Source organism: Cryptococcus neoformans, chromosome 10 (assembly GCF_000149245.1).
Source record: "Cryptococcus neoformans var. grubii H99 chromosome 10, complete sequence".
Classification (NCBI taxonomy): domain Eukaryota; kingdom Fungi; phylum Basidiomycota; class Tremellomycetes; order Tremellales; family Cryptococcaceae; genus Cryptococcus; species Cryptococcus neoformans.
The window spans coordinates 720,001-732,500 of NC_026754.1; the positions used below are offsets into that span (position 1 = coordinate 720,001).

Consider the following 12,500-nt stretch of genomic DNA (forward strand, 5'->3'; position numbering starts at 1 on the left):
GAGCTGGCCGTACCCGAAACTGAGGGGGGTATCCTCGAGCGGGGTGACCTCGTTCGGGTCAGAGACGGAGATTTCGTTGGCGAGTGATTCCTTGTTCAGAGTGGAAGTGAGCTTGTCGAGTTGCTGCGAGGGGGGTAAAGAGGAAAAGGTGAGTGTTTTGGACGAGGCGGAAAGGGTGGGGGACTGGGGGGCGGTGGGTGCGGGGGTGGGGCCGGACGTGTTGCCGCGGACGAGACCTTCCCAGCCTTCACGGATGATGTAGGCTTGACAGCCACGGGCGATGGCCTGGCGGACGACGGCTCGGACTATGAAAAAAAAAAGGGGGGGCGTTAGTGTCATGAGAAGGAGGAGAATGAGCACAAAGGGCATTCACTCACCGGCAGCGTTCATACCGGCCGAGTCGCCTCCGCTGGTCAAGACTGCAATCTTCTTCTGCCTTGGGGCTTTCTGCACCTGTGGAGGAGGGGGAGGGGTGGAGACAGACTGGAGCTGCTCTGTGATGCCTTCTGGGTCCTTGGGGAGCGGGGAGACGGCCGGCGAGTCGGGCATGTTGTGTGGGTTTGTTGTGGGTTACGATGCGAGGAAAAGAAAGAAAAGGGGGAAAAGGAAATGTGGATTGAAATGAGATGGATTGAAGTGAGATGGGAAAATGGGAGCAGCAAATGGGAGCCGGCGGTAAAGGAAAAAGTTTGGGTGGGGAATGACGCAAACACCCTGGAAAATCGAGTTGAGTATATCATCGATCATGATTCTTTGTGCATGTTTGTGCATGTTATCCTATACCATCGTATCGTTGTTATCCCCCATCGTATTTTTATTACTCCATTGCATCCTATTATCCATCACTGCATCTGCTCTGGCATACTTGTATTGTATCATATCTGCCCATCCATCCGCCATCCTCCGTATTGAATCCCCCAGCTTATCAGCAGCTCGCTTGTGCAGACTCAATGTTCCAAAAAAACCAAAATACATTTCATTATATATAAAAACAACATGGCCAGGTAGACACTACAGAGATCAACCGACAACGACCCATGCACCCCCATCTACCATACTTCTCAGTACTCTTTTTCTTTCGCCTTCTGTTTCTGGTGTTCGTTCCCTCTTTTCGTCGATCGCCGCGCACTTGGAAAGACGCTTGAGCGCCTCTAGCAGGACTGTCGGTGTCTGACTGCGCTTGAACCTCGTCTCCTGCCCGACGGATCGCTTCCTGCCCCTCTCCTCCTCGTCCTCCACTTCGACTTGCCATACACTGGCGTGTGACTGTGACTTGTCCAGCTGCTCGAGGCCGACTGGTAAAAGCTCCTCCACTTGATCGAGCGGTGCAGGGTACATGACCGACGGCGGGAGTGTGAGGGGCGTGGGTGCGATCAAGGTGGGCAGGAGCGGTGGTGTGGTGGGGAGCGCTGGGGAGTAGGCAGACGAGCAGGTGGAGGTGCGGCGATCGAGCTGCGTCTCTGGTGTCTCTGATGCGCGAGACGGCGACGCGGGGTGCGGCGCGGAGAGGGGCATGAGCCTGGGGGAGCGCGGGGCAGAGGAGGAGGAGACGCGGTGGAGGAGAGAAGGGGGGACGCGCTGTGGCATCCTGGTCATGTGGAAGTGCAGTGGCTGGGTGGAGGCATGGTGGTGCAGCGGGTGTGGCTGCAGGTACGAGGCGCTGTGGCCGTGTACGAGGGTGTGTGTGTATGGGTATGGCGTGGATGGGCGCTGGATGGCAGACATTGTGTATGGTGGGGGGGGAGGGGGAGGTCGGGAGGGGGCTGCATTTTTATACGGGAGGGGGAGGGCGAGAATGGCACGAGGTGAGTCAGCCGCTTTGTCAGTCGCCGAGTCGCCAAGTCAGCTCTGGGTCCCGAGATCTCGCGCGAACTCGGTGGCCGACTGCGGAGACCGTGGCCGAGATAGTCCACCCCCACGGACATCCCCGCCTCTCCGCACTATGGCGAGGCCTGGCCATCCCCGCGCTGACTCAGCGTTTATCAGCTTATCAACCCCGCCCCGGGCGTCGCACACACGCTAGTTATACCATCCACGCTACAGCTTTCCCCGACACCGTTCCGAGTTTCACACCGAGTCACGCATGCAATAGTCGCATATATCTATCTATACGCTCTCCCCCCCCTCCATATCCTTGTACACGCTCTCCCCCGGAATCCCCACCAACTCTCCCCGCGGCCGTTCCTTGATCACCCGGCCCACACTCCCCATCCAGCCCTTCCGCGTATCCACCAGCCGTCGCAGCGTATCCGGCACCGGCGGCCGTCCAGACGCATTCAGCTGCACCACCTCCCCATGTTCCCCCACCACCGTCCCCGTGCCCCCGCCCTCCACCATCAGCTTCTTTTTAGGCGACAGCCCATACTTTTTGATACGTTTCAGCCATGCTTCTTCGATAGATTTCTCCACCCCGTCCAGCGCGGCGCGGTACTCTGTGTATGCCAGCCGTTGTTTTGCAATCTCCGCCAGACGCCTTTTGCGCGCTTCGTTCAGTGCCGTCTGGTGTACTAAAAGACGCTGGCATTGGCGTAACGCTGATGTGATCTCGTCGTCATCTCGATTATTCGGGTCAAACTGTTAACCCTGCGTTTAGCCTCTTTTCGATTAAATATAACCATAACATACCTCTTCGTGCTCGCCAAGAAGCATAACCGCCCTCAACTCGTGTTTCATCCTCTCCTCCAAATCAACCACATCCACTTTTGCAGGCTCCACCTTTTCCCCCACCTCCCCACCCTCCATCCTCTCCCTCTCCCTTCTTTCCCTTTCTCTCTCCTTTTCCTTCTCCCTGTCATCCCCCACAAACGTCCCCACCACGGCGGCGACAACCCTCTCCGTCAACCCACCCAACCCCCGTTGCTCATCCACCAGGTTCTCATCCCTCATCTCCTGCGCCGGTACGAAATGCGGAATGTGCGGCCCGCCGGCCGAGGCCGCTAGAGCCAACGTGTTCTTACGAGTATGATTTATAGTTTGCGACTGTTGGATTTGTTGCTGGCGCAAGTTGGGCACCGGGAAGCGGGTACGTGTCCCAGGTGGATTCCCATCTTCTTCATCCCATACTTCTGTATAGTGCCGTCCTCTGGGAGGAATTTCATACGACTCTGCCGGATCGGTCTATCCCCACCATCAGCATCAGCACCGACATCGACACGCAAAGAGACAAAACACACACCTTGAACCCCAGCATAGCCAAATCATCCTCCCTCACATCCCGCAAATACGGCTCCACCGCACTCCAAAACGTAGGAAACGCGACCTGGTTCGGCGCCTTCTTGTTACTATAATCTTCATCCACTTCACTCTGCTTTTTAGGGCCCGGTTTCATCGGTTGTCTCGGTCCTTGTCTCGTAGGCACCAAAGGGCGGGACGGCTGGGCGGGAAGGGCGAAATCGATATGGGCGCCCGGGAGCGGGGTGGACGATGATGCAGGAGAATGGGTAGCGTCGACCGAGGGTCGTTTCGGCTGGGTATGCGAGATTTTGAGTTTCAAGCCGGATGTAGTGGATGGGTATGGCGGTGGGGATGCCAGTGTCATCGAGCGCTCCCTCGTTGCTTGTCCCATGTAAGTTGCGATATACCAAATAAAGAAAAACACGTACAGGGCGTCTCGTCATCGCTGTCCAACACCCTCTTGATCTTCTTCTTCTTCTTGATTTGTCCACTATACGTCTGTTGCGATGCACTTGGTTTAAACGATGTTGTAGATGCATTTGACGGTGCTGGGCTCACTATTCATCTACCGTCAGCCTCTTCCTTTCCCTTCCCCTTCCCCTTCGCCTTCCCTTCCCAAACAAAACACACTCACACGACCGCTCCCTCTTCACCTTGACACCCGTCGGACTCGCAGTAGAAGCAGACGACCCTTTACCCGCAACCCCACTCAACCCCTTCTTCTTCCCCACCACCACCCCTTGCGCATGTGCCACCCGCGCCTTCTCCGCCACTTCCAACCTCATACTCGCTCGCTCATTCGCTTCTATCGCCGCTCTTTCCCTCTCCCTCTCCCTCTCCTTTTCCTTTTCCCGATCTTGATCTCGATCTCGATCTTCATCCTCCCGCTCTTTCCGCTTCTTATCTTTCCTCTTCATGTCATCTCCCATCCCCCCTGGTGTACCCCCCTCAACCCCCGCACCTCCTCCCGACCCCGACCCACCACCACCACCACCACCATTCGATGCCGATCCCGATCCCGATCCGGCATACGCATACTCTGCCAACGCTTGTCGGATACTCTCCAAATCAGATACAGACGGTAGTTGGGGATACGTCGTAGAGTGGAGTAAAGGCAGGAGGGGATTTGGGAACTGGCGTGGCATTGCTACTTTTCTTGTTCTTGCTTTTCTCTTTTCTCTTCTTTTTGTATCGTATCGTATCGTATTGTATCGTATTGTATCCTTGTTTGATGTATATCTTTTCTGGGCGTTCGAGTCGGCCCGCAGGAGAGGAAACGGCGACGACTTGTTGGAGGAGTGGGAATGCGCGTTAGCTACAACGACAATGGTAGGGTAAACAATCCCCGCGTGCCTAGGTTTCCTAAAAACAAGGCTGCGTGCCTACATTACACATGTCTTTAGGTAGGCATTTGTTTATCATGACTCCTTTACTCCCTTTCGGCGCATCTAATTTCCGGCTTCCACTCGGCTTATGATCTGCCGTGGGCTCTGCTATTGGAAGATACCGTGAACAAACGACTTGATGTGGACGTCTCCGTGAACAGTGATGTCACATCTACGAGTACTAAACCTTGTTTCTCCAAAGCATCGGTCACCTCATAAAGACTCTTATGCCATATCAACAATGGTATCGTTTCTAGATCATCCAAATCCATAACCAACAACAATCCATCTCATCACTTCCATCCCAGGTTCAAGGCCAATATCTCAATCAAGATGCCCTCCGCAATCGTCACCGGAGCTACCGGTAAGTCACAAGCCACTCACCATCCGTTCCTCTTTGCTGGGATACTGACTCCAACATGCCCAGGTATTACAGGAAGCGCCATAGTACACCACCTCTGTAAAGATCTAGAGCACGAGAAGGTATACTCCTTCTCCAGGAGTAACCCGGGCTATGAGAACCCCAAAATCCAACATACCAAACTTTGACCTACAGAGCTCCGCCGATGACATGGCGAAAGATTTTCAGAATATTCAAGCCGACCATGTATTCTTCTGTGCCTACCTTGCCCGCGACGATCCAGTCGAATCCACGCGCGCCAACACAACCATGCTAAGCAACTTCATTCGGGCGCTTGAGTTGACCGGCGCAATCGAGCACTTGAAACGCTTCATCTTGACCTGTGGTTTCAAGCACTACGGTGTCCACCTGGGAAATTGCAAACAGCCCGTGCGGGAAGAATAATATCTTCAATGTGATGAACGGAGATACAGAAAGCTTTCAGAATCTGTGGCCGAGGCTGGCGGAGAGGTTCGGGTGTAAGGTTCCGAATCCCCTTTTTCCACATGGCGGGGTGACCGATTCGGCTGGATTTGGGAACTATGAGGCCACAACAGTGCGCATGGAGAACGCCCATCCGTTGAAGGAGCATGAGCATGTCATTGGCGTCAAGGCAGAGAGTTCACCCTCATTGTTTTGCCAGGTCGATCCAGAAAAGTGGGCAAAGAGACAAGATGTCAACGAGGCGTGGGGCAAACTGAGGGATAAGTATAACCTAGATCAAAAAGCTTGGGAAAAGGCCACCTGGGACTTTCTGACCTTTGCTTTGGGACGGGACTGGAGTTGCGTAGGAACGATGAGTAAAGCGAGGAAATTAGGATGGACAGGTTATGCGGATACATGGGAGGAACTGGAGGAGACGTTCGAGATGCTGGAAAAGAAAGGGGTTCTTCCTCCGGTGGACAGGCTGAAGAAGGATTTTTAATGTGCGATAATTAGGTGTCAGCATATGCTCTAGTAATCATAGCTCTTCTTACATTCTTTGATCAGAAATTTCTATATCAGCCCGAAGTTGTATGGACTAACAAGACTCAGGGCGATAATTTTCCTGAACAAATGTCATTCGCAAGTATAAGTCATCCGTCTCGACTCTTACTAAAACATTCCCGCACACGGCCAAACACCCTATTCAAAATTGGCCCTTATAGTCGCATGCGTTATGATCCCTAAGCTACGACGCATCCGCATGTAATCTTTCCCTGTCCACTTCCATATGGAGGCGTTCGGTGTCATAGAAGGCAATAGAGACTTTCCGTTAGAGTGTGTTGATAACATAACAGCTGTTGCACTTGTATTTCCATGTATCACCATCCTCTAAGTTTGGTACTTTGAAGACAGAGAGAAATATCAAAAGTGGAATGGACAGTGGGCGGCTCCAAAATTAAAGGACGAGAGATAAAACGGAGCTATTTCCACCAGCATAAGACTTCATCTCATTATTAATTATTGTCGTTTTCCTCCATCGACTGTCATCCTTCAATCCAACCTCCTCATCGTGAAGCTCAATATGCCCCCCCGGTTCAAAGACAAGCAGCCATTGAAAACATTAGCCAATGCCTCCAAATCGTGTGCTACACAGGTACGTTCTCCTCTTCTTCCCACTCCAGCGATGCCGCCTCCACTTTTCCCCTCTTCCGCCTCTCCAAGCGAAAGGAAAGGCCAGGGCTGATACAATCTACGAACAATGGGAAACAGTCCGTGGCGTATGGTAAATGTATAAGCAAGTCGTACACTGAAGTGTCCAAGGGCATGTGTGAAGCAGAATTCAGGGCTTTCAAAGACTGTGTTCAGGTGGGGTTAACCTCGTCTTCCTAGAAAAGGTTCTCATAGCTTATGGTTGATTTGTAGAAAGCCGTTGGGAGGAAATGGTAGATGACCAGAACGAATCATATTAAACCACATATGTTGTACCATTAAAATCCATGCAGTATCATAATCAAGTATGTCAAAAAGATGCTGGGGGAATCAGAAAATCTAGCATCTATATACACAACAACACCATATCCTTATCCAGTACTTATGCCAATCAAACCCTCCCACAAACAAACCAGAACCATTGTCACTGTTCCTCCTCTTCCCAAACAAGCTTCCCCCTCCCCCACCTATGCTCTTTCATCTTAACCGCTTCCCATTCTGCCCTGATAAACACCCACATCCACCTCCTCATTAACTCGAGCGTCTCCATCAAAAACACCCCACTTTCAATCTCACTGATAGTATGTAACCGATTAGATAGCTTGAGCGACCATGTGAATCGAAGTATGAGGTCGATGATGGTGAACAGATGGTAGATGAGCGGGTCAGGGAGAAGAAGAGTTGGGCGCAGGCCGAATGCGAAGAAGGATTTAGCTGGGCGGGTTGCGCGTGTAGGTGAGACGGAGGGTGAGGTGACAAATGGTGATGGGGTTGGACAAGGAGAGCGTTGATGATGGTCCGTTTCCCTCCGTTTGCGCAACATTTTTTTCATCCTCTCTATCCACCCTTCATGCCTCCCACCACCTTCCTTTTTGGCTCCCAACCAGGTGTCCGCCTCACATAACGCTAATCCCCAGTCCATCTCCACATCCCACCAGAAACTGTACATTGAATTGACACAGACAGCGAGAAGCCATAGCCTGAACAATCGGTGCTCGCCAAACCATCGATCATGTCGCTCGGCGAGTTCTTGAACAGAGATGCCCTTTTGACTGGCAATATCTGACACCACGGATTTTTGTAGAGCGGAGAGAAGGATGACTGGAAAGGCGGAAAAGTACTTGAGAGCGTTGGCAAGGGCACGCGGGGATTGCCATGAGGATTGGTAATATTCCAAAAGGCATTGACGGAATCGCAGCATGTATGGCAAACTATTTTATTTGAGCTCATGCCATCTTGTTTAGAACTACCAAAAAAGAAAACCTCCAAACTTACCTCACCATGAGCAAGGTGATATAGTTGCTCCATCCTCTTTGACTGACACGACCCTGGGTGATCCCACCGCTCCAGATTTGGATAGCGGAGATCCACAAGTCACCAAGCACTTTGGCAAACGATGTGAGGATATCCGCGAGGATGACATCTGAAAAATGGATAGGATCATTGATACGAGGCAGTAATATCCTCTTGATGGCTCTACACCGTTGACGTTAACACCAACTCGTCCTTGTAAACAAACAAACAAACACAACACACCTTCTAAAACCAGCCCGTTCCCTCTCCACGATACCTCTCCACGGTACCGTCACACCAGCCACAACACCCACCATCGCCAAACCAGGAATCACTCTCCACCTCTCCATCGCTTCCTCCTCTTCGCCGCTCACGTACCTGAAAAGCACCCATGCCGTCCCGACCCAGGCGCAGTACATGAGAAACAACTTGTACATCGGTCCGTGCAGTTTATTAGCCGACGGTCTCACTATCCTTGTATTTGTAAGGCGGATAGGCGTATCGGGTTCGTTGAGCGAGGTGGTGGTGGTGGTGGTGTTTGCAAGCTGCTGCAGTCGAGAGGGGACGTCCAGCTGCATACCCTGTTCCGCAAGCTCGCCGCCATCGTCACTTTCATCTAGGGATATACCTCCTCCTGGATCATCTCTCAGGTCGAGGACCCAGCTCATGTCTATGCCGATGATGGAGAGGACATGCAGATTGACTGCCCACAGCAGGGTTGCCAGGCCGACGAGGAAGAGGACGCGGAAGGGTAAAGGGAAGGAGGCGGAGAAGGAGGGGAGGAGGACGTGGGAGTGCGGGTCTGGCTGGAGGATGTCTGGGATGGAGTTTGAGGGGGGCGAGTCAATGTCCATTGGCGCTGGGGAAGAGAAAGAGAAAGTGGATGGGGAAAGTGAAATGAGGATCCGAAAGTTAAACAGGTCCGTCGACATGGCTGAACTCTAAATCGCGGCCGCAGTCTCAGGGGACTTGTTACAGCGGCTATATATGACTGCAAACTGCGAATGGCTATGCATTGCCCTTGTATACACTGCTATAAAACACATACTCCCCACTCTGAGCTCATCGCTCGCCTCCATGGCTCAACATCACGTCCGCATCCAGGTTCGCGTCTTGAACAAGATCTGACAGCTTTTGTAACGCCGTTTGCTGCGTCGCCAGAACCTATACAGGAATACACGCATCAGCGCGCCGTTGTTATATCTTGGTCAATACTAAACTCACCTCTGCAATCTCAGCCAGCATCTTCTCATCTCCCACCCATTGTTCTCGTCCATCAGAACCCCGGACCTTTCTCTTCCTCCTAATCTCCTCCAACTGGCCCCAAAGTTCATTCACCTGACCAAGCAGTCTCCCTCTGGACACTTCCCCTCTAGCCTCCACTCTCTTTACACTATTTCTACCGTGTCCTTCAAGCTCCGCCTTGACTCCTTCAAGCTGCTTGGCCATATCTGCTTCTTCCTGCTTAAACACTGTTGATTGAATGATGGGTACATGCTGCGGAGTCTGAGCTGCGAGGTGGATCAACCGGTGCACAAGTTGGGACTGCCTTGCTTGGAGGTTGGCGAGACGGATAGAGGATGAAAGGGACGTTTGTCGAGTGTGTGCAAGAGCGGCGGTGATCTCCTTGATACGTTCTTGGTGAACGCTTGCAAGGTTTTCTTGGAGCTGTTGTCGTTTTTTCACGTCGGCCCAGCCAACTGCCAATACAGGGACCATACTGTCGTAACATTTAGTTTTTTTCTGCGATGATGATGATGATGGTGATGATGCTTCAGAATCCAAAATTTGACGTACGAATTGGGGTCGGGATTATCCCGCAAAGCTTTTGCCCACTTGGCATCATCGTTCGCACCTGCCGGCCTTCCATATCTGTTTGCTGTCCCTTCCTCCACAACATTATAGAAAAAATACTACACTCTTTTATCAGTCTCGATCTAATAGCTCCAACAAAAAATAATAAAAACTTACTTTGAAACGGCAGTCAGGGCTATTAGTATCCCAAGCATCCTGGACTGCCTTGATCCTCGACTCGATATCCATCTCCTTCTTCACACCAAACACGCTCTGCTGCATGCTCTGCTGAGGAGCCTGGGATTGTTGAAGCTGGTTGACTTGATTAGTAGACTGGCCAAAAGCTGATCCGAACAAACCACCTTGCTGCTGCTGCTGCGGTTGTTGTTGCTGTTGAGGTTGAGCACCAAATGCGCTACCGCCAAACAAACCACCTGCAGGTTTGGCTTGTGATTGTCCAAGGTTTCCAAACAACCCTCCACCTTGCTGCTGTTGCTGCTGTTGTTGAGCTGCTGATCCAAACAGTCCGCCAACCTGAGAAGGCTGCTGGGTAGTAGACCCAAAGAGACCACCTCCTTGTTGTTGAGGCTGCTGCTGAGTCGACCCAAAAAGTCCACCGCCAGTCGCAGGTGCAGCAGTACTTCCAAACAGCCCTCCCGCAGGCTTTTGCTGATTTTGGTTCTGCTGCCCAAACAGCCCTCCTGTACTCGTGCCCGCCGTACTCCCAAACAATCCACCACCCGCCTGAGGCTGTTGCTGCTGCTGCTGAGGTTGTTGAGTCTGACCAAAGAGCCCACCACTTCCTTGAGCAGGTGCGCCGGTTGTAGAGCCAAACAATCCACCAGACGGTTGCTGCTGCTGTTGTATTGTTGATCCAAAGAGCCCTCCTCCAACCCCCGCCGCGCCTGCCCCTGTGGTCGACCCAAACATTCCACCTCCTTGCTGTCCTTGTTGAGGCTGGCTAGTTGACCCAAACATTCCCGTCCCTGCAGGCTTTGGCTGAGATCCAAATAAACCGCCTGCTGGTTGTTGTTGCTGCTGTGGTTGGGACTGGGAGCCAAAGAGTCCACCGCCAGTCGTAGCTGGTTGAGCCGAGGTAGTGGATTGTTGGCCAAATCCTCCAAAAAGAGGTTTAGCACCCCCTGCAGCTTGTCCTGCGGATCCAAAAACGTATCAGTATGCTCCTATCCACAGTGTCCACCCAGTAGTACTCACCAAATCCACCAAAAGACATTGAATGCAGTTGAAAAATACGTGTAAAATAATAAAGAAATGTATGCAAGATTCAAGATGTAATTCCAAGCGCGACTGTCCTCTCGATTTTCGGCGATTTCGCGGTTTGTGGCGGTGGTGTCGAGAGGGTGGACGATGGCGTCGGGAAATCTTCTGACGGGATTCTTCTCGTCTTTTTCTTCCCCAGACAGACATGGCGAGACGTATAGCATCAATTTCTGGAAACGCACTCTATGGAGCTGGGTCGCGTCCCGCAGTTCTCACATACACCCTCTTCTTCCGCTCATATTCCACCCCAGCACGCGAAAAAGTCGCCAAACCCACTGCCTACGGTAGACTCCGGCCTGTTATATCGACATTTCAAGCACCGATAGATTGGGCAGCGGCTTATGGCTCGGGTGTCCTGCCCCAGGCATCTTACAAGCCCCCAGCGCCGGGAGATGCAGGACCGCTGACAGACTTGTTGATATCCACACCCGACGCAGAGGCTTTCCACAAGATCAATCTGGAGCAGAACCCGGGACACTATCCTGTGTACGCGAGGTGGATAGGCGGGAAAGGGGTAGGGTGGGTGCAGGAGAAGTGGGGAGCGGGGGTGTGGTATGTGACCATGGTGGACATTAACGGCGTGGTGGGTCGTTTTGTCTGGCCTTTTTACGCAGTTGTCAAGAGCTGATGGAAGTGGGGGGGAAAGAATGTCAAGTACGGCGTCATATCCACTCCGACGCTGGAGAAAGACCTGAAAGAATGGACCACATTCTACCTCTCTGGACGGTTACACAAGCCGGTGCTAACCCTTATCCCACCATCGCCATCCCTCTCTTCAGCTCTCAGTACCAATTCACACTCTGCCCTCTCCCTCGCTCTCCTCCTTTTACCGCCCAGTTTTACAGAAGATGGGCTATGGGAACAGATTGCTGGGCTAAGTTACTCGGGCGATCCAAGAATGAGCGTGCCAGGAGCTGAAAACCCAGAAAAGGTGAGGAATATCGTAAGAGGTGAAGGGGCGAGGGAAGGATTCCGAGAGGTCTATGGTGGGCTGTTGAGAGGATTAGGAATCAGATGGAAGGGCGAAGATAAGGGCGACAAGGAAGGGTGGGAATGGAAGGGGAACGGAGAAGAGATGATGGTCGTGGGTATACCCAATACTCTGCCTCAGTTTGAAGCCAAAACTGACTGGACACGTAGAGACCTGATGGATCAAAGTACCTACTCTCCCTCACTCTGTCCTTGCCACTCTCCCTTCGCCAATCTCTTGCCGTTCATTATCCTATTCTCTCGTCCGCCTCCGCCTCAAGCGAGCATTCCAGTCGGGTATCTGTAGTCGAGGACTCCAAATTTCGAGCCAACCTCTCGGAAGCATTGCGCAAAATCATCCACGGCCCCGCTTTGCGCCAAAGTATCAAGGGGTTGTTCACTGCCGGCCCAGTGAAGAGTTTCTGGTATAGCCTGGCCAAGATTGGTAAGTGGTTAAAGGGGAGAAAGCAAAAGTGAAAAAAAGAGGTACGGTTGAAGAAGCCAATATCCAGCATCAAATATCCCGCATAGTGTAGCCTCATAGCACAATTAACAGAGTTGACATGGTA

At 52.3% G+C, this 12,500-nt stretch overlaps 9 protein-coding genes and 2 non-coding genes; 4 read left to right on the plus strand and 7 right to left on the minus strand.

Moving 5' to 3' along the window:
- Positions 1–674, minus strand: part of CNAG_04676 (6-phosphofructokinase) — a 3,434-nt gene extending 2,760 nt beyond the window's left edge. Inside the window, exons 1-2 of the mRNA XM_012196746.1 lie at positions 378–674; positions 1–305 (exon numbers count right to left, since the gene is read on the minus strand). The exon at positions 1–305 is cut by the window's left edge and continues 196 nt beyond it. Coding sequence (XP_012052136.1) covers positions 1–305; positions 378–549 — 477 coding nt within the window. The 5' untranslated portion in view covers positions 550–674. The remainder of the gene's footprint in view (positions 306–377) is intronic.
- Positions 675–935: 261 nt separating this feature from the next.
- On the minus strand, positions 936–1,756 carry CNAG_04675 (hypothetical protein). XM_012196745.1 has 1 exon: positions 936–1,756. Exon 1 carries the CDS (start codon positions 1,723–1,725, stop codon positions 1,021–1,023), a length of 705 nt encoding a protein of 234 aa, XP_012052135.1. The 5' UTR covers positions 1,726–1,756; the 3' UTR covers positions 936–1,020.
- On the plus strand, positions 1,741–4,423 carry CNAG_12929. The gene is made up of 2 exons (XR_001046169.1): positions 1,741–1,805; positions 1,987–4,423. It is a non-coding gene; the product is annotated as a hypothetical RNA (non-coding RNA).
- Positions 2,013–4,458, minus strand: CNAG_04674 (transcriptional adapter 3). The gene is made up of 5 exons (XM_012196744.1): positions 3,809–4,458; positions 3,603–3,731; positions 3,176–3,555; positions 2,626–3,117; positions 2,013–2,574 (listed from the first exon to the last, which is right to left on the minus strand). Exons 1-5 carry the CDS (start codon positions 4,317–4,319, stop codon positions 2,107–2,109), a joined length of 1,980 nt encoding a protein of 659 aa, XP_012052134.1. The 5' UTR covers positions 4,320–4,458; the 3' UTR covers positions 2,013–2,106.
- Positions 4,459–4,892: 434 nt separating this feature from the next.
- On the plus strand, positions 4,893–5,884 carry CNAG_04673 (NAD dependent epimerase/dehydratase family protein; the record flags this gene model as incomplete). The annotated part of the gene is made up of 4 exons (XM_012196743.1): positions 4,893–4,923; positions 4,987–5,042; positions 5,116–5,349; positions 5,405–5,884. The coding sequence occupies 4 exons, from the start codon at positions 4,893–4,895 to the stop codon at positions 5,882–5,884; spliced, it is 801 nt and encodes a 266-aa protein (XP_012052133.1).
- Positions 5,470–6,319, minus strand: CNAG_12930. The gene is made up of 2 exons (XR_001046170.1): positions 5,937–6,319; positions 5,470–5,866 (listed from the first exon to the last, which is right to left on the minus strand). It is a non-coding gene; the product is annotated as a hypothetical RNA (non-coding RNA).
- A 91-nt stretch (positions 6,320–6,410) lies between these two features.
- On the plus strand, positions 6,411–6,904 carry CNAG_07999 (hypothetical protein). XM_012196938.1 has 3 exons: positions 6,411–6,538; positions 6,655–6,750; positions 6,808–6,904. The coding sequence occupies exons 1-3, from the start codon at positions 6,467–6,469 to the stop codon at positions 6,829–6,831; spliced, it is 192 nt and encodes a 63-aa protein (XP_012052328.1). The 5' UTR covers positions 6,411–6,466; the 3' UTR covers positions 6,832–6,904.
- CNAG_04671 (hypothetical protein) lies at positions 6,739–8,785 on the minus strand. Its single transcript, XM_012196617.1, has 4 exons — positions 8,131–8,785; positions 7,870–8,070; positions 6,802–7,805; positions 6,739–6,744 (listed from the first exon to the last, which is right to left on the minus strand). Exons 1-3 carry the CDS (start codon positions 8,739–8,741, stop codon positions 7,019–7,021), a joined length of 1,599 nt encoding a protein of 532 aa, XP_012052007.1. The 5' UTR covers positions 8,742–8,785; the 3' UTR covers positions 6,739–6,744; positions 6,802–7,018.
- An 89-nt stretch (positions 8,786–8,874) lies between these two features.
- Positions 8,875–10,954, minus strand: CNAG_04670 (hypothetical protein). XM_012196742.1 has 5 exons: positions 10,897–10,954; positions 9,859–10,835; positions 9,685–9,800; positions 9,112–9,607; positions 8,875–9,051 (listed from the first exon to the last, which is right to left on the minus strand). Exons 1-5 carry the CDS (start codon positions 10,913–10,915, stop codon positions 8,950–8,952), a joined length of 1,710 nt encoding a protein of 569 aa, XP_012052132.1. The 5' UTR covers positions 10,916–10,954; the 3' UTR covers positions 8,875–8,949.
- A 110-nt stretch (positions 10,955–11,064) lies between these two features.
- CNAG_04669 (mitochondrial matrix protein import protein) overlaps positions 11,065–12,500 on the plus strand; it is a 2,498-nt gene continuing 1,062 nt past the window's right edge. Inside the window, exons 1-3 of the mRNA XM_012196741.1 lie at positions 11,065–11,545; positions 11,609–12,046; positions 12,103–12,500. The exon at positions 12,103–12,500 is cut by the window's right edge and continues 272 nt beyond it. Of these exons, the coding sequence (XP_012052131.1) occupies positions 11,108–11,545; positions 11,609–12,046; positions 12,103–12,408 (1,182 nt within the window). The 5' untranslated portion in view covers positions 11,065–11,107 and the 3' untranslated portion in view covers positions 12,409–12,500. The remainder of the gene's footprint in view (positions 11,546–11,608; positions 12,047–12,102) is intronic.
- Positions 12,483–12,500, minus strand: part of CNAG_04668 (ubiquitin-conjugating enzyme E2 M) — a 1,517-nt gene continuing 1,499 nt past the window's right edge. Inside the window, exon 7 of the mRNA XM_012196740.1 lies at positions 12,483–12,500. This exon is cut by the window's right edge and continues 256 nt beyond it.